This window comes from Osmerus eperlanus, chromosome 5, assembly GCF_963692335.1.
Source record: "Osmerus eperlanus chromosome 5, fOsmEpe2.1, whole genome shotgun sequence".
Classification (NCBI taxonomy): Eukaryota; Metazoa; Chordata; class Actinopteri; order Osmeriformes; family Osmeridae; genus Osmerus; species Osmerus eperlanus.
Genome location: NC_085022.1, coordinates 14568666 through 14588184, shown reverse-complemented (window position 1 = coordinate 14588184; position 19519 = coordinate 14568666). Strand labels below are relative to the sequence as shown.

Sequence of the window (19519 nt, the reverse complement as noted above, 5' to 3'; positions counted from 1 at the left end):
AAAAAGCTTTGAAGAACAAAAAAAGGATTGCACCTGTCTGGTTCCAAACCTGGGACTCATGGATTACATGTCAAGTGCTTTTACACCACTAACCAGGAACAGTGTGTTGCTTTCATTGCTCTAGCGCACACACATAGTTTTCTTTGTCAACATGAAAATGGCCATTGAACTGAATGTATTCACATAGGTTTCCACAATTCTAACCAAAATACAGGCCCTACATATTCTTACATGGTGCATACTTTACATATATGTAATAAGAAAGGCCCCCAAAAGTATACTGTGAATGCAGATCCTACGAACATAAACATGCAGTATCAACATTTGCATAAACATACTGTACACATTCTTGATCCTAAAATTCCATCATAGATACTTGATACCAATATACAAAATATTAATGTTTGTTGATATATTGTTCAGTTTCATAGAAAATCAGTTAAACAATTAATTCTGTGCTGGTTTTCCCAATCCATTATTTAGGTGTTCATGTAGCATTAAGTCAGTGTACAATTGTTTTAACTGACAGCATCACTGACAGTTGTTATGTGCTCTCAGTAATGGGTAGTAATGTTAGGGCAGAGTAGAGGAGAGCAGAACATTAATAAAACACATTTTTCTAGACTTTCGGACATACTTTTGCACTGGTTTGGAACTATCCATGGTTGGTTGTTTTTCCAACAGGACAACATCACAAATACTTTTTTGAAAGGGTGACAATGTGCAGTCATACTACAGTCATGTCTAAAGTTATCTTTTCACTAACAGATACATAGAGGACAAGTTTAGGATCATAGCAAACAATACATTAAGTGGGGACACCTTCAACAATGGGTTGATGCATAACCTTTTCAATCACAGCACAAACAATTGAAACATATATTTTTTCTTTATGTCACTATCATCTAAGAAATTGTCTATACAATAACCAAAGTTACAATTTCTAAGGGGTGACAAATGACCTTCTCGAGGATGACAATAACACAGAGATTCTATAGAGTGACTGTTCATTGTTAACGCTTTCATAAAAGGCTTTGTGATGGTTTTCTAAGAGAAACAGCCTTTAGAAGGTCCTTTGAGGGCACCCATCACGGGAAATGTTGACAACACTCAGCGATCTATGGGTTTCTATAGCATGTTGCTGAGTCAAGGGGTTTGTACAGTGGGGCCTCTGGCTGTCAGGTATAAAAAGGAAGGCTTCAGCCAGAAATGCACTCACCAAGGGCAATAACAGCAGGACCCGTAGCTACAGCTACTGTAAAACTGAGTCAAAATGACCTCCACCGGCATGAACATGATGAGCAAGGTAACTGACTTGCCTTCGATTTATACACGCTATTACATATAGTAAACAGTTTAGATATTGGACTCACAAAATGAGCTGTACAAATGTAGCTATACAATAAAAAAAAAAAGTAAATTATTATTCAAATATGAACATGCCTCCAATATTTTAAAATGTTCCCAAATTTGATTACATTTTGATTTCCTTTCAGATCACCTTCTACGAGGACAGGAACTTCATGGGACGTTCCTATGAGTGTATGAACGACATGTCCGACATGTCCTCCTACATGTCCCGCTGCCACTCCTGCAGGGTGGAGAGAGGTTGCTTCATGGTCTACGACCGCACCAACTACATGGGTAACCAGTACTTCATGAGGAGGGGCGAGTACGCCGACTACATGAGCATGTTTGGCTGGAGCGACAGCATCAGGTCCTGTCGTATGATCCCCATGGTAAGGATCTATCTCTATAAAATCTTATGGTTTTCCTCCATAATTATTGTTTCGTTATGGATAAAATCGAATGTTAAAGCAATAAATCACACTCAAATTTCAACCAAATTATGGTCTCTTAACAAAACTCCTCTTTCTCTAATAACAGTACAGAGGAAGCTACAGGATGAGGATCTACGAGAGGGAGAACTTCGGTGGCCAGATGCATGAGATGATGGACGACTGTGACTCTATCATGGATCGTTACCGCATGAACAACTGCATGTCCTGCAACGTGATGGAGGGCCACTGGCTGATGTACGAGCAGCCCAACTACAGAGGCAGAATGTGGTACATGAGGCCTGGCGAGTACAGGAACTTCCACCAGATGATGGGAGGCATGGGAGGCATGGGAGGCATGGGCAACATGAGGTTCATGAGCATGAGGCGCATCAATGACTCTTTCTACTAGACAGTATTTTAAAATGTGCTGACATAAAGATCTCAATAAAGCCATGATTTCGAGAAAAACACCTTTGTCCAAAAAGTTTTGTTTGAATTTTGATACTACACTCAAAGAACTGACAACACATTGTAAAACATTTTACATAGTGTTTATGCATTGTAACTACCAACATGTTATACATATTTTAAAGTTATGTTCCCCAACAACAGAGTCATGTCTTTAGCATGTGCATGGCTAAATGATGTACTATGTCATGGGAGATTCCTCAGTAGTAGCTTCTATAACAGCTCATAACACTGAGAGAGCATTAAGTAAATATTCAAAGTACGGCAAAGAACTTCTAGTTTGTAGACACTGGAGTTGAATGAAAACGTTTGAATAAAAATAGCAGATATTATCAATGTTTACTGTGTGTGTTCAGACGCAGCAAGAATGTTTTTGATCATTATTATACTAGTTTGTGGACACAGAATGTGAGTACTCAACCAATCGGAAATGTTCAGCACTGCCAGCCCCACCCCAAAGGGTCCTGTATTTTGAAAGTACCACCCTCTGAGAAGGAACTCAATGGATCCTCCTTTTTGCTCCCCAGAACTTAATTTCATCACTGGCTCCTGCAGTGGAAACACAAGTTCCACGGTCAAGTTCCTAGATCCGGGGTGAAGTTCATGCAGTGGAAACGCAGCTCACATTGATTATAAATACAGAGAAATTACTTAATTGGAAGTCGGTTGAAAATTAGACAGCTAAAACCGGAAACTTTTACTGAAAAGTTGATTAATGTGCACTGTCCCTGTATAAAAATAAACTAAATAAGATAAACTAAACTAAATAACTGATGTAAAAATGTATATGTAACTATATAGTAGTACCCATATTAACAATATAGAAGTTACATAGGAAAAGCTAAGTATTTATAATGAAACCAGATATGGGGTGGTGTGGGGTGCAGGGTTAAGTTGATGTAATAGCACTTCCATAACAACACTAACTACAGTATGTTTACATGAAGCCTAATATTCCATTAATAATCTGAAGAAAGGCCATTCTGGAAAAAAGCCTTAATTTACTGTAAACACCTGATTCAGAAGAGGGTTACGTGAATGGAGGTATTCTGAATGAAACTGACTTGTTAATCAGTTTCATAGGAGAATATCATCCCTATAAACAGATTGCAATACTATGAATCTGAATGAATTCATATTTAGAGTGTAGACTATGCTCCTGATTGTGAAAGATATTTGTGGGTCTAAGGTTGGTTTAGATGCAGTTCTGAGAATCATTGTAAAAAAAAAAAGGACTACACACATATTATTGTATTTTATTTGGTTTTATTGAAAGATCAGCATATCACTAAAAGGTATGCTTCTATTCTTCATCTGTCAATTTTAAGTCATAATATCCCATTTGTATTTACACTGCACTTACCCTCACTGGCAATGTTTGTCTACAGGTAGAGGTGGATTATGGGGACTGTTTTAGCTGGTGACATGACATCTTAAATCAGTACCTTTGATTTATGCCATTGCTGTCTGGAGTGGCATAGATATTATATAATATATTTGCATTGCTGTATCTGTTTTAATGACAAGAATATAAGGCAAGAATCATGCACAGAATCATTAAAGCTCGTATTGTGAGAAGTTATGAGGACGTGTTGATTGTGAGACCATTTCCTTCATTTAAAATCACATATTTATATAATTCAGCCACCCTTGGGCATGATACACCTTGAAGAGGACACATAGACACTCTCAACTGTTTGGGCCATGCACACATACTCGTCCAACATGGCCTTGCCAACTTAATGTGTTGCAATAAGTGCATTAAACAGACACTAGACAATACAAATACTTTAGAGGCAGAGAAAATATCAACATTTCATGACATGGATTAATGTAGTCTTTGAAACTATGAGCCACTAAAGTCATAAAATGATTTCCTCACAATAAAGGAACACTGGAATTGAATAGGAATATAATTACGGTAATCGAGAAAAAAGGAAGAAGAAAGTTCATGTTTTAAATTCCTCAATCCTTAACCCCTAAACTACTGCTTAACACCAATGAGCATTTGTCAGTTGGGAATTGACATACTTGTCACTGTATGAGGTTTTAACCTAAATGATATTAAACTTTCACTTAGAAAGACAATTATATTGTGTAAAACAGATTTGTTTTAGGGGTTCAGACTATACATCCTGCGATAGTGTCAATGTTTGGTCATACATGTATAATTGTTTAAGAGGAATTTATTCTCTCTCCTTCTAGGTTGAGTTCATCTTTATTGCCTTATGGTTAAATTACAGTTCAATAGTTGCCAACGTTGAAAGATATAGAGTTTGTAACTCAATAGAAATGTATCATCACAAAATTTGTTTGCAGGTGTATGGAGCTAAAAGTAAAAACAGAGACCAGAATTTCTTCTGGTGATACATTTTAATCCTGTGGGCATGGAAGTCTGTTACTCCATTGACGTTTGGCACAATAAGCTTTGTGGTCACCAGCTCCATTGTCTTTTGAGGGAACTCATCCGTGGAAATGTGTACAAAATGCAGCACTCTATAGGTTTCAATGGCATGTTGCTGGGTCAAGGGGTTTATACAATGGGGCCTCTGGCTGTCAGGTATAAAAAGGAAGGCTTCAGCCAGGTAGGAACTCAGAACATCACCGAGAGCAACAGCAGCAGTAACAGCAGCTCCAGCTACAACTGAGCAAACATGGCCGACATGAACATGATGGGCAAGGTAAGGTCCAGCAAAGTATATGTAAATGGATATATTTAGAAGTTTTGCAGGAGTTATATGGGTAAACCTTTGTGGGAGTGAACTCATTAAGAAAAATACTCTAATAAATGTTTGAGCATATTGGGTACAATTTTTTTAATGTACCATACATTTTCTTAACAAATGTATTTTCAGATCACTTTCTACGAGGACAGGAACTTCATGGGACGTTCCTATGAGTGTATGAACGACATGTCCGACATGTCCTCCTACATGTCCCGCTGCCACTCCTGCAGGGTGGAGAGAGGTTGCTTCATGGTCTACGACCGCACCAACTACATGGGTAACCAGTACTTCATGAGGAGGGGCGAGTACGCCGACTACATGAGCATGTTTAACTGGAGCGACTGCATCAGGTCCTGCCGTATGATCCCCATGGTAAGGATCTAGCTCCTTCAAATCTTATGGTTTTCCTCCATAATTATTGTTTTGTAATGTATAAAATCTAATGTTAAAGCAGTAAATCATACTCAAATTTCAACCAAATTATTGTCTCTTAACGAAACTCCTCTTTCTCGAATACAGCACAGAGGAAGCTACAGGATGAGGATCTACGAGAGGGAGAACTTCGGTGGCCAAATGCATGAGATGATGGACGACTGTGACAACATCATGGATCGTTACCGCATGAACAACTGCATGTCCTGCAACGTGATGGACGGCCACTGGCTGATGTACGATCAGGCCAACTACAGAGGCAGAATGTGGTACATGAGGCCTGGCGAGTACAGGAACTTCAATCAGATGATGGGAGGCATGGGAGGCATGGGAGGCATGGGCAACATGAAGTTCATGAGCATGAGGCGCATCAATGACTCTTTCTACTAGACATTATTTAAAAATGTGCTGACATGAAGATCTCAATGAACCCATGATTTTGAAATAAACACTTTTGCCTACAAACCTTTGTTTGAATTTTGATACTACACTCAAAGAACTGACAACACATTGTAAGTCATTATACATAATGTTTATGCATTGTAACTACCAACATTTTATACATATTTTAAAGCTATGTTCCCCAACAACAGAGGTATGTTTTTCAGACTAAATGTAAAAGGTAAAAGGCTCTAAAAGGTATGCTAATGTCTAGTTCCTCAATGGTTGTATATTCATAATTCAGAGGTTAATCTTTCTGCAAAAGTATATTTGGGATGTGGTCAGAGGATCCAGTATCAAGTCTAGTGAGGTGAAATGCATGGCTGCAATACTAACTATTGACAGGAAGATCTGTGTCTTTAGCATGTGCATGGCTAAATCATGTACTTTGTCATGGGAGGTTCCCCAGTAGTAGTTTCTTTAACAGCTCATAACACTGTGAGAAGTAAATATTCAAAGTACAGCAAAGAACTTCTAGTTTATAGACACTGGAGTTGAATGACTTTTTAATAAAAATGGCAGATATTATCAATGTTTACTGTGTGTGTTTGAGGTGAGAGGAGTTCACCTGCAGACGCAGCAAGAATGTTTTTGATCATTATTGTACTAGTTTGTGGACACAGAATATGAGTACTCAACCAATCGGAAATGTTCAGCACTGCCAGCCCCACCCCAAAGGGTCCTGTATTTTGGAAAGTACCACCCTCTGAGAAGGAACTCAATGGATCCTCATTTTTGCCCCCCAGAACTTAATTTCATCACTGGCTCCTGCAGTGGAAACACAATGAGTTCCACAGTCATGTTCCTAGATCCTGGGTAAAGTTCATGCAGTGGAAACGCAGCTCACATTGATTATAAATACAGAGAAATTACTTAATTGGAAATGGTTGAAATCCAAATTTTGATCAATTGCACCTCATAACCGATGTAAAAATGTATATGTAACTATATAGTAGTACCCATATTAACAATATAGAAGTTACATAGGAAAAGTTAAATATTTATAATGAAACCAGGTATGGGGTGGTGTGGGGTGCAGGGTTAAGTGGATGTAATAGCACTTCCTTAACAACACTAACTACAGTGTGTTTACATGAAGCCTAATATTCCATTAATGATCTGAAATAAGGCCATTCTGGAAAAAAAGCCTTAATTTACTGTGATACGTGAATGGAGGTATTCTGAATGAAACAGACTTGGTAATCAGTTTCATAGAAGAATATCAGCCCTATAAACAGATTGCAATACTATGAATCAGAATTAATTCATATTTAGATTGTAGACTATGCTCCTGCTTGTGAAAGATATTTGTGGGTCTAAGGTTGGTTTAGGTGCAGCTCTATGAGAATTCTTGTAAAAAAAAAAAAAAAGGGCTACACAAATACATATTTATTTTATTTCGTTTGATTGAAGGATCAGCATATCACTGAAAGGTGTGCTTCCATTTTTCATCTGTCAATTTTAAGTGATAATTTCCCATTTGTATTTACACTGCACTTACCCTCACTGGCAATGTTTGTCTACAGGTAGAGGTGGATTATGGGGACTGTTTTAGCTGGTGACATGACATCTTAAATCAGTACCTTTGATTTATGCCATTGCTGTCTCTGGAGTGGCATAGATATTATATAAAATTGCAATTGCTGCATCTGTTATAATGGCAAGAATATAAGGCAAGAAACATGCACAGAATCATTAAAACTCGTATTGTGAGACGTTATTAGGACGTCTTGGTTGTGAGACCATTTCCTTGATTCAAAATCACATTCAGCTGCCCTTGGGCATGATACACCTTGAAGAGGACAAATATACACACATGTTTGGGCCATGCACAGTTACTCATCCAACATGGCCTTGCCAACTTAATGTGTTGCAGTAAGTGCATTAAACAGACACTGGACAATACAAATACTTTACAGGCAGACCAAATATCAACATGTCATTGCATGGACTGATGAAGTCTTTGAAACTGCGAGACACTAAAGTCATACAGTCATTTCCTCACAATAAAGGAACACTGGAATTGAATATGAATATAATTAATGGGGGGGGGGGGGGAAGAAGAAGAAAGTTCTTGTTTTAAATTCCTCAATCCTTAACCCCTAAACTACTGCTTAACACCAATGATCATTTGTCTGTTGGGAATTGACATACTTGTCACTGTATGAGTATTCCGGCACCTGAGCGCAAAGCGAGGCGTCCCTCACCAGATAGCTAAACACTCTTAGTAAGTAAGTAAGTAAGTAAGACTTTATTTATATAGCACATTTCATACAAGAATTGTAGCTCAAGGTGCTTTACATAAAATCAATAAAAACAATAATACAAGTGATAAACAATTCAAACAAAAATAAAAATCCCAATAAGATCTCTGTTCAAGAGAGAAAACAACTTTAAACATGCATCTTAAAAGTTACATATACATTTGGTTCACCCCTGGTCTGTATATATAAAACCATACACTCTGCTAACAGATCCTTTCCACAGGTCAAGAGTATGGGCCGTATTCTCTGTTAACAGATCCTTAGATCATCTTGCCTCTATCTTGACTAAAGTAGCGCTAGGTAGCTTCAATGATGAGGAAGCGTAAAGTCCGTTGTGAACGTGAACTTGTACGTCCGTTTATTAAAGTACACTGTTTTGTAACAGTGTGAAAAAAGATTTACCAAGGCTTACACAGGCAGATCGAGCCAGATAAATAGAAATAACATTGCCTAGCTTGCTTTACCGAGAAATGGATGCTAATGGTTACCAACAACAATGAGACACAGCCAATGGGAACACAAACATCCAAATACACAAAACAGGGCTGAATAGCCTACCATTTATTGCCCTACGAGAACACTCAAACAGAATGAATGCATGTAACATTACAATGAGGTTTTAACCTAAATGAATTTAAACTTTCACTTAGAAAGACAATTATATTATGTAAAACAGATTTGTTTTAGGTATTCAGACTATACATTCTGGGATAGTGTCAATGTTTGGTCATACGTGTATAATTGTTCAAGAGGAATTTATTTTCTCTCCTAGGTTGAGTTCATCTTTATTGCCTTATGGTTAAATTACAGTTCAATCGTTGCCACCGTTGAAATATATAGTGTGTAACTCAATAAAAATGTATCATCACAACAACAAAAATATCAGGTGTATGGAGCTAAAAGTAAAAACAGAGACCAGAATATCTTCTGGTGATACATTTTACTCCTATAGGCATGAAAGTCTTTTACTCCATTGACGTTTGACACAATAAGCTTTGTGGTCACCAGCTCCATTGTCTTTCGAGAGAACTCAAATGTGTACAAAATGCAGCACTCTATAGGTTTCTATGGCATGTTGCTGGGTCAAGGGGTTTGTACAATGGGGCCTCTGGCTGTCAGGTATAAAAAGAAAGGCTTCAGCCAGGTAGGAACTCAGAACATCACCAAGAGCAACAGTAACAGCAGCTCCAGCTACAACTGAGCAAAAATGGCCGACATGAACATGATGGGCAAGGTAAGGTTACATATTGTATGAATATATATTAAAAAGACATATATACATGTATATATATACTTGTACTCTACTCCATTTATACGTTTTCATAACTTTTCTTCCTTACACATGTTTATTCAGATGACCTTCTACGAGGAGAGGAACTTCATGGGACGTTCCTATGAGTGTATGAACGACATGTCCGACATATCCTCCTACATGTCCCGCTGCCACTCCTGTAGGGTGGAGAGAGGTTGCTTCATGGTCTACGACCGCACCAACTACATGGGTAACCAGTACTTCATGAGGAGGGGCGAGTACGCCGACTACATGAGCATGTTTAACTGGAGCGACAGCATCAGGTCCTGCCGTATGATCCCCATGGTAAGGGTCTAGCTCTATCAAATCTTATGGGTTTCGTCCTAAATTATAGTTCTGTTATGGATAAAATATAATGTTAAAGCAGTAAATCACACTCAAAGTTCAACCAAATTATTGTCTCTTTAACAAAACTCCTCTTTCTCTAATAACAGTACAGAGGAAGCTACAGGATGAGGATCTACGAGAGGGAGAACTTCGGTGGCCAGATGCATGAGATGATGGACGACTGTGAGTCCATCATGGATCGTTACCGCATGAACAACTGCATGTCCTGCAACGTGATGGAGGGCCACTGGCTGATGTACGAGCAGCCCAACTACAGAGGAAGAATGTGGTACATGAGGCCTGGCGAGTACAGGAACTTCCACCAGATGATGGGAGGCATGGGAGGCATGGGAGGCATGGGCAACATGAGGTTCATGAGCATGAGGCGCATCAATGACTCTTTCTACTAGACAGTATTTTTAAATGTGCTGACAAGAAGATCTCAATAAAGCCATGATTTCGAAATAAACACTTTTGCCAAAAAACCTTTGTTCGAATTTTGATACTACACTCAAAGAACTGACAACACGTTGTAAAACATTGTTCATAATGTTTATGTATTGTAACTACCAACATTTTACAACAGAGGTATGGTTTTCAGACTAAATGTAAAATGATTTAAAAGGTATGCTTATGGTTGTATACTCATAATTTAGAGGTTAAGCTTTCTGCCAAAGTGTATTTGGGATGTGGTCAGAGGATCCAGTATCAAGTTTAGTGAGGGGAAGAGCATGGCTGCAATACTAACTATTGACAGGAAGATCTGTGTCTTTAGCATGTGCATGGCCAAATGATGTATTATGTTGTGGGAGATTCCCCAGTAGTATCTTCTATAACAGCTCATAACACTGAGAGAGCACTAAGTAAATATTCAAAGTACAGCAAATAACTTCTAGTTTGTAGATAATGGAGTTGAATGAAAACATTTGCATAAAAATTGCAAAACTTTACATGAAGGTTACATGAGCTACCATCTAACTACATAACATTTACATTTAAATTTGTTCATTTAGCAGACGCTCTTATCCAAAGCGACTTCCAAGAGGGGGCTTTACAAAAGTGCATAGGTCAATGATCATAAACAACGAGATAGCCCAAAAAACATTGTGGGTAGCCAAAACATGAGGCATACATTGTGAAAAGCAAATAAGTGTCAATGGGAAGAAACATAAGAGCATGTAGTTAAACAAGTTACAATTAAACAACATGAACCTCAAAAGTGCAAGAGTGTACCTTTAGGAAAGTAAGCAACAATAATATAATTCACAGCGAGTACAAGAAGTTAAATCAGTTACAACTAACCAACAAGAGCAACAAGTCCCTCAATAAGAGTCATTGTTTTCCTGGAGGAAACTAACATCACGTCCAGAAAATCATTCCTAAGTAACAAGTGTGTCTTTAGCCTTTTCTTGAAGATGGGGAGACAGTTAGTGTCTGATGGAGGTGGGGAAGTGATTCCACCATTGGGGGTCCAGACAGGAGAAAAGCTTGGGTTGGGAGCGGGCGCTCTTGAGAGGTGGGACCACCAGACGGTTGTCAGAAGAAGACCGTAGGTGGCGGGTGGGGGTGTAAGGCTGGAGGAGAGACTTGATGTAGTCGGGTGCAGTCCCGTTCACCACTTGGAAGGTCAGTACCAGGGTTTTGAATCTGATACGGGCCGTGATGGGAAGCCAGTGGAGGGAGATGAGGAGCGGGGGTAACATGGGAGCGTCTGGGTAGATTGAAGACTAGGCGGGCTGCTGCGTTCTGAATCCTCTGGAGAGGGTGGGTTGTGCATGCTGGGAGCAGCGGCGAGCAGCGAGTTGCAGTAGTCCAACCTGGAGAGGTCAAGTGCTTGGACTAGCAGCTGGGTGGAATGCTCAGACAGGTATCTCCTGATCTTCCGGATGTTGTAGAGGGTGAATCTACACGACCGGGACACTGCAGCAATGTGGGCTGTGAGGGAGAACTTGTCATCCATGGTAACCCCGAGGTTCCTGGCAGAGGAAGAAGGGGTCACCGTCGCAGATCCCAGGGTGATTGAGAGATTGTGGGAGATGGAGGGTTTGGCCGGGAAGATGAGAATTTCTGTTTTGGCGAGGTTCAGCTGGAAGTGGTGCTTGGTCATCCAGGCGGAGATGTCTGTGAGGCAGGCCTCGATTCTAGCTGAGATCCCGGATCAGTCGGGGGGAACGATAGGTACAGCTGCGTGTCGTCAGCGTAGCAGTGGTAGGAGAAGCCATGGGAGGTGATGATTGGTCCAAGTGAGGTGATGTACAGGGAGAAGAGGAGGGGTCCAAGGATAGAGCCCTGTGGGACTCCAGTGGAGAGCTGGCGAGGGCCTGACACTTTGCCTCCCCAGGAGACCTGGTAGGATCTTCCTGTCAGGTAGGATGAGATCCACTGAAGTGCAGTGCCAGAGATGCTCATCTCAGAAAGTCTAGCAAGCAGCATCTGATGGTTAACCGTATCAAATGCTGCAGAAAGGTCCAGCAGAATTATGACGGATGATCTTGAGGCCGCTCTGGCAGACTGGAGGGCAGTGGTGACTGACAGGAGGACAGTTTCTGTGGAGTGGCCAGTCTTGAAGCCTGATTGGTTGGGGTCAAGCACGTACTCAATGGATCCTCCGTTTTGCTCCCCAGAACTTAATTTGATCACTGGCGGCTGCAATGGAAATGCAATTCCATTCCGTGGTCAAGTACCTAGATCCGGGGTGAAGTTCATGCAGTGGAAACATTGATTATAAATACAGATAAATTACTTAATTGGAAATTGATAAACTCTGAATTTTGATCAATTGCACCACATAACTGATGTAAAAATGTATGTGTAACTACATAATAGAAGTATTTTACTCCATTGACGTTTGGCACAATAAGCTTTGTGGTCACCAGCTCCATTCTTGATGAATGTCTTTTGAGGGAGCTCATCCCTGGAAATGTGAACAAAATGCAGCACTCTATAGGTTTCTATGGCATGTTGCTGGGTCAAGGGGTTTGTACAATGGAGCCTCTGGCTGTCAGGTATAAATAGGAAGGCTTCAGCGAGGTAGGAACTCAGAACATCACCAAGAGCAACAGTAGCAGTACTAGCAGCTCCAGCTACAACTGAGCCAAAATGACCGACATGAACATGATGGGCAAGGTAAGGTTACATATTGTATGAATATATATGAAAAAATACATATATACATGTATATATATACTTTTACTCTACTCCATTTATACGTTTTCATAACTTTTCTTCCTTACACATGTTTATTCAGATGACCTTCTACGAGGAGAGGAACTTCATGGGACGTTCCTATGAGTGTATGAACGACATGTCCGACATATCCTCCTACATGTCCCGCTGCCACTCCTGTAGGGTGGAGAGAGGTTGCTTCATGGTCTACGACCGCACCAACTACATGGGTAACCAGTACTTCATGAGGAGGGGCGAGTACGCCGACTACATGAGCATGTTTAACTGGAGCGACAGCATCAGGTCCTGCCGTATGATCCCCATGGTAAGGGTCTAGCTCTATCAAATCTAATGGTTTTCCTCCTAAATTATAATATTGTTATGGATAAAATATAATGTTAAAGCAGTAAATCACACTCAAATTTCAACCAAATTATTGTCTGTTAACAAAACTGCTCTTTCTCTAATAACAGTACAGAGGAAGCTACAGGATGAGGATCTACGAGAGGGAGAACTTCGGTGGCCAGATGCATGAGATGATGGACGACTGTGACTCCATCATGGATCGTTACCGTATGAACAACTGCATGTCCTGCAACGTGATGGAGGGCCACTGGCTGATGTACGAGCAGCCCCACTACGGAGGTAGAATGTGGTACATGAGGCCTGGCGAGTACAGGAACTTCCACCAGATGATGGGAGGCATGGGAGGCATGGGAGGCATGGGCAACATGAGGTTCATGAGCATGAGGCGCATCAATGACTCTTTCTACTAGACAATGTTTTGTTACTGTGCTGACATGAAGATCTCAATAAATCTCTGAGAGAAAAAACACTTTCGCCTGTAAATGTTTTGTACAAACTGTACTTTTGGGTAGATTTCGGACTTCACACAAAAACACTGACAAAACCATAACCAATGACACATACAAGGTTTGTGCAAACTTACACTATTCAATATATAGTCATCCTGACCATCCTGAAATGTGAATTATTTAAGGATATGTTCTTCAACAACAGAAGTTATTAATTATGAAAAGTATATGTTTTGCCTTGTTTAAGTTAACAATGCAACCTACTGTGAGTGGTTCAACTCAGTACTCAGTCGACACAAAACTTGTACCATGGAGGTTATCAAATTACTTTGTAAGGGCACAACTCATCACTCCAGCGTCAAGGAGAGATGGATGCCATATTGGCAATACTGACTGAATGACATCCATACCTATTTATAAGAAATCGAAACCTCCACGCCTTTTTCAAAGTGCCCAGATGCTGTATGTTGTTTCAGGAGGAAATATGCTTGATTGGTTCTTTGCCAATATTTAGGTTCCAGTTGGGGACAGTATATAGCTACCTTTCTATATTGAGTCGAACAGCACTGAGGTATTCAATGAAGTTTAAAAACACAGAACGTGTTAACTTGCCCCCGACCAATACAATTTGATAGTCAAGGTCCGGTAACCGATACAGATATTAAGATACAAAAATAACCAATCACCAACTTTAGAAACCAGCCTTTGCAAACAGTTTCACAAAAAACAAAAAAACACATAAAAATTACACTTAGAAGACATTCCCTTGATTATACTTAGTATATGTGCTGTAACTGTACCCTTATACTGCACCTTCTTTGAGTTTGTCTGAGTGCCATGATCTGACACATGTGAATGAAAAAAATAGAACAACTTATTCAAAGGGATCAAGAACGATATCAGCATTATTTAGTCTTTGAACAATACTGACAATGGAATGGATGGTTGCACTGCAAACATGAACTACAGGGAGAGGATAGTTTGTTTTGGTGATTTCTATAAAAATTCTGCAAGATTGTAATAACATATTCCCATAGAACCGTGTAGGCCTCTGTACATTTGCCCATGCATGGCAATGACGTCACTATGACTCAAATGAACAGAAAGATCCTGAAACTGATTTGTTCACTCTATGGAATGAATCGAAGGTCAGAGTGAGTCAGAGTGAGTAAAAAGAGGTAAACTTCCAATCCCTACATTAAACAAGCATGGAATACAAGGTAAAATATAATACAATGTTTACAAAACAGAATACACGTTATTTTTGAAAATATAGGCTACTTGGGTGTATGAGAGACAATGAAGATGGACTCGTATTTTAGAGTTTCTCTTCCCTGGAACATTTGTATTGTAAATGAGGGGAAAAAACACCTTTAACTGATAATCTTTTCAAACGTTCATCTTATTTTCTTAAGTCAGCAAAGTTAGCTAAAAAGAATGAACTAGATTGAAAGGGAGATAAGTTTGTCAATATTTCTACAATTATTTTGGGGTAAATAGCCGCGACTCCAACTGTTTCTTACAACGACAACAAAATAATACACTGACACACATAGGCCTACAGTATATGGATGGACTAGGCTAAACCCAATACACACAGGAGTTGTGAAGAAGTTAACTCTTTTTACTGTATGTAAAGTGTGTGATCCCATGTTAATTATCCTAAATAAAACATATCTACATGTTGAAATATTTTACATTAATAGTGGCAGTCTAGTACTATGTTAGCAATAAAAACTGAGGACTTGGTGTGTGGTCATAGTCACAATCTCACTAAAGTACTTATGGTAATAGAATATTGAAAGTCCTTGTTTCAAATTAAAAGTCCTCAATACCAGGCTTCGTTCCTCTGCTATGACACCAATGAGGATTTGGTTGGCAAACTATGCTTGGCAGCTAACCATAACAGCCAAGAAACCCAATTCAGTCATACTGTTAATCGTAGGGCCTTTTGAGCTTACGACTAATGATATGGTCACTTTATATGATCATAGGGATCTTTTACTCCAAAATACTTTGCTTGTTCAACTATCTTTTATTACTATATCTCCTTGATGGCAATGTCAAATTAAAATGTATTTGTATAGCCCTTTTTACAAGCAATGTCACAGAGGGCTTCACATACGCCCATAGAACTGCCCCTCAACCAAACTAAACCCTCAAGGATGACAAAGAAAAACTCCCAGAAAAACTCAAGAGGAGAAAAAATGGAAGAAACCTTGGGAGGAGCAATTCAGTGAGGGATCCCCTTCTCCAGAGATGGTTGGTGAAAGAGAGATGCAGAACACAGGCTAAACATAGTCATACAACAGGGAAGTGTCAATGGGTGTTGAAACACTACAATCCAGTCTTCAACTTGGGTCAAAGTTGGTAAACGTCAGTTTAAGCAGAGGTAGCCACAGGGCTGGGGACTGTGATCAGCGCAGCATCACAGGCAGGTGGATGAGGGAAGGGACCAAGAACTCGCTGTTGTCCGTCAGGGGAGACCAATTTCCGCTTGGCGACTAGATCCAGCTTTGACAGACTGTCACAGATCGATGTCCACTGACGACCAGGTCAACGTTGGCAGACCAACGACCAGGCAGATACTGACAGCTCAAACCCCCCCCCCCCCCCCACCACCACCACAGGGGAGGTGTGGAGGGGGGTGTGGAGGGGGGACAGATAGCCCTAGACACTAAGATAGCGCCAGCCCCCCTCGGTTGGAACATGAAATCTGTTCCAGGCAAGAGAAACTCTAAAATACGAATAAGAATAAGAGTCCACCTTATTGTCTATCAGTTTAATTAACATCTCATTGTTGCCACTGTGGAGTGAGAAAGTTGGGTAGGAGAGTCAATAACAAAACCATTTGACAAACACTGAAAAGTCACAGATACAGTAATTGTTTATCACAAATTAGTTGGCAGATGTATGAAGCTATCAGTTAGACCAAGGACCAGAATTTCTTCTTGTACAATATTTTTTTCTTACAAGGCCGGGAGTCCTATTTACTTTTGGCTGAATCAGCATTGTGATCATAAGCTCCACTGCACTGTTCTTCACATGGGTTTTTTGACGGAGCCCATGACTTGTAATGTGTAGAAGCCTCAGTGCTATTTCTATAGATGGTTTGTATGGCATGTTGCTGGGTCACAGGGTTTACACAATGGAGCCTCTAACTGTCAGGTATAAAAAGGAAGGCTTCAGCCAGGTAGGAACTCAGAACATCACCAAGAGCAACAGCAGCAGTAACAGCAGCTCCAGCTACAACTGAGCAAACATGGCCGACATGAACATGATGGGCAAGGTAGGAATGAACAATGGTTACATATGTGTGGGGGTGTGGGTGTCTATATGCTGACATCTACTCCACTCCATTTAATTGTTTTCCCAACTGTTCTTTTTTGCAAATGTATTTTCAGATCACCTTCTACGAGGACAGGAACTTCATGGGACGCTCCTATGAGTGTATGAATGATTGTTCCGACATGTCCTCCTACATGTCCCGCTGCCACTCCTGCAGGGTGGAGAGAGGCTGCTTCATGGTCTACAACCGCACCAACTACATGGGTAACCAGTACTTCATGAGGAGGGGCGAGTACGCCGACTACATGAGCATGTTTAACTGGAGCGACTGCATCAGGTCCTGTCGTATGATCCCCATGGTAAGGATCTAGCTCTTATCTTATGGTTTTCCTCCATAATTATTGTTTTGTTATGGATAAAATATAATGTTAAAGCAGTAAATCACACTCAAATGTCAACCAAATTATTGTCTGTTAACGAAACTCCTCTTTCTCTAATAACAGCACAGAGGAAGCTACAGGATGAGGATCTACGAGAGGGACAATTTCGGTGGCCAGATGCATGAGATGATGGACGACTGTGACAACATCATGGATCGTTACCGCATGAACAACTGCATGTCCTGCAACGTGATGGAGGGCCACTGGCTGATGTACGATCAGGCCAACTACAGAGGCAGAATGTGGTACATGAGGCCTGGCGAGTACAGGAACTTCAATCAGATGATGGGAGGCATGGGAGGCATGGGAGGCATGGGAGGCATGGGCAACATGAAGTTCATGAGCATGAGGCGCATCAATGACTCTTTCTACTAGACAAAGTTTCGTTACTGTGCTGACATGAAGATCTCAATACATTTCTGAAAAAAAAAAACACTTTCGCCTGTAAATGTTTTGTACAAATTGTGCTTTTGGGTAGATCTTGGACAAAAAAAAAAAACATAACCAATGACACATACAAGGTTTGTGTAAACTTACACTATCTATGTAATGTCATCCTGAACATCCTGAAACGTGAATAGTTTAATGATATGTTCTTCAACAACAGAAGTTGTTAATTATGAAAAGTATATGTTTTGCCTAGTTCAAGTTAACAATGCAACCTACTGTGAGTGGTTCAACTCAGTACTCAGTCGACACAAAACTTGTACCATGGAGGTTATCAAATTACTTTGTAAGAGCACAGATCATCACTCCGGTGTCAAGGAGAGATGGATGCCATATTGGCAATACTGACTGAATGACATCCATACCTATTTATAAGAAATCGAAACCTCCATGCCTTTTTCAAAGTGCCCAGATGCTGTATGTTGTTTCAGGAGGAAATATGCTTAATTGGTTCTTTCCCAATATTTAAACGAGGTTTCCATTTGGGGACAGTATATAGCTACCTTTCTATTTTGAGTAGAACAGCACTGAGGTTGAGGCTGAGGTGAAGTTTAAAAACACAGAACGTCTTAACCTGCGCCCGACCAATACAATTTGATAGTAAAGGTCCGATACCTGTACAGATATTAAGATACAAAAATAACCAATCACCAACTTTAAAAACCAGCCAAACTGTTTCACAAAAAAAAAGACACTTGGAAGACATTCCCTTGATTATATTTCCTATATGGGCTGTATCTGTACCCTCATACTGCACCTTGTCTGAGTTTGTCCAGTTTGGTCTTAAACTAGTGATGGTCGATTTGTGAAAAAAATTGTTAAATTTGAGCTTATATTTTTTATGACCGGAATCATGATTCATCGGATGGGTGTTTGATTGAATCATTTCTAGAGTGTGTTTATGTTGAGTAGCACGTGCGGGGCAACGAGAGAATGAATTGTGCCAAAAAATGGTGACTGACACGACCAGCACGGATCACTTGATCTTTACCATTCACAGCAATAGTGCCATGATCTCACACGTGAATAAAAATAAATAGAACAAACTATTCAAATGGATCAAGAATGATATTAGCACAAATCTTTAGTCTTTGAACAATACTGACAATGGAATGGATTGTTGCACTGCAAACATGAACTACAGGGAGAGGGTAGTTTGTTTTGGTGTTTTGTATAAAGATTCTGCAAGATTTTAATAACATATTCCCATAGAACCGTGTAGGCCTCTGTACAATTTTCCATGCATGGCAATGACGTCACTATGACTCAAATGAACAGAAAGATCCTGAAACTGAATGTTCACTCTATGGAATGAAATTCGAAGGTCAGAGTGATTAAAAATAGGCAAAATTCCAATCCCTACATTAAACAACCATGGAATACATGGTAAAATATAATAAAATGTTTACAAAACAGAATACACATAATTTTTCTATTGTTAATGAGGGGAAAAAACACCTTTACCTGATAAAGTTTTCAAACGTTCATCTTATTTTCTTAAGTCAGCAAAGTTAGCTAAAAAGAATGAACTAGATTGAAAGGGAGATAAGTTTGTAAATATTTCTACAATTATTTTGAGATAAATAGGCGCGACTCCAACTCTTTCTTACAAC

The 19519-nt window shown here is 39.9% G+C and overlaps 2 protein-coding genes and 1 pseudogene across 2 annotated transcripts; all 3 read left to right on the top strand.

The window, feature by feature from the left end:
* The first annotated feature begins 1219 nt into the window (after positions 1-1219).
* LOC134021241 (beta/gamma crystallin domain-containing protein 2-like) lies at positions 1220-5879 on the top strand. The gene is given in 5 exon segments (XM_062461862.1): positions 1220-1306; positions 1497-1739; positions 1888-2207; positions 5125-5347; positions 5495-5879. Coding segments are annotated over 5 exon segments (1122 nt in total). The 5' UTR covers positions 1220-1273; the 3' UTR covers positions 5798-5879.
* Positions 5880-9272: 3393 nt separating this feature from the next.
* Positions 9273-13696, top strand: LOC134021240 (beta/gamma crystallin domain-containing protein 2-like; annotated as a pseudogene).
* Positions 13697-16978: 3282 nt separating this feature from the next.
* LOC134021242 (gamma-crystallin M2-like) lies at positions 16979-17849 on the top strand. Its single transcript, XM_062461863.1, has 3 exons — positions 16979-17020; positions 17136-17378; positions 17523-17849. Exons 1-3 carry the CDS (start codon positions 16994-16996, stop codon positions 17832-17834), a joined length of 582 nt encoding a protein of 193 aa, XP_062317847.1. The 5' UTR covers positions 16979-16993; the 3' UTR covers positions 17835-17849.
* Positions 17850-19519: the final 1670 nt, after the last annotated feature.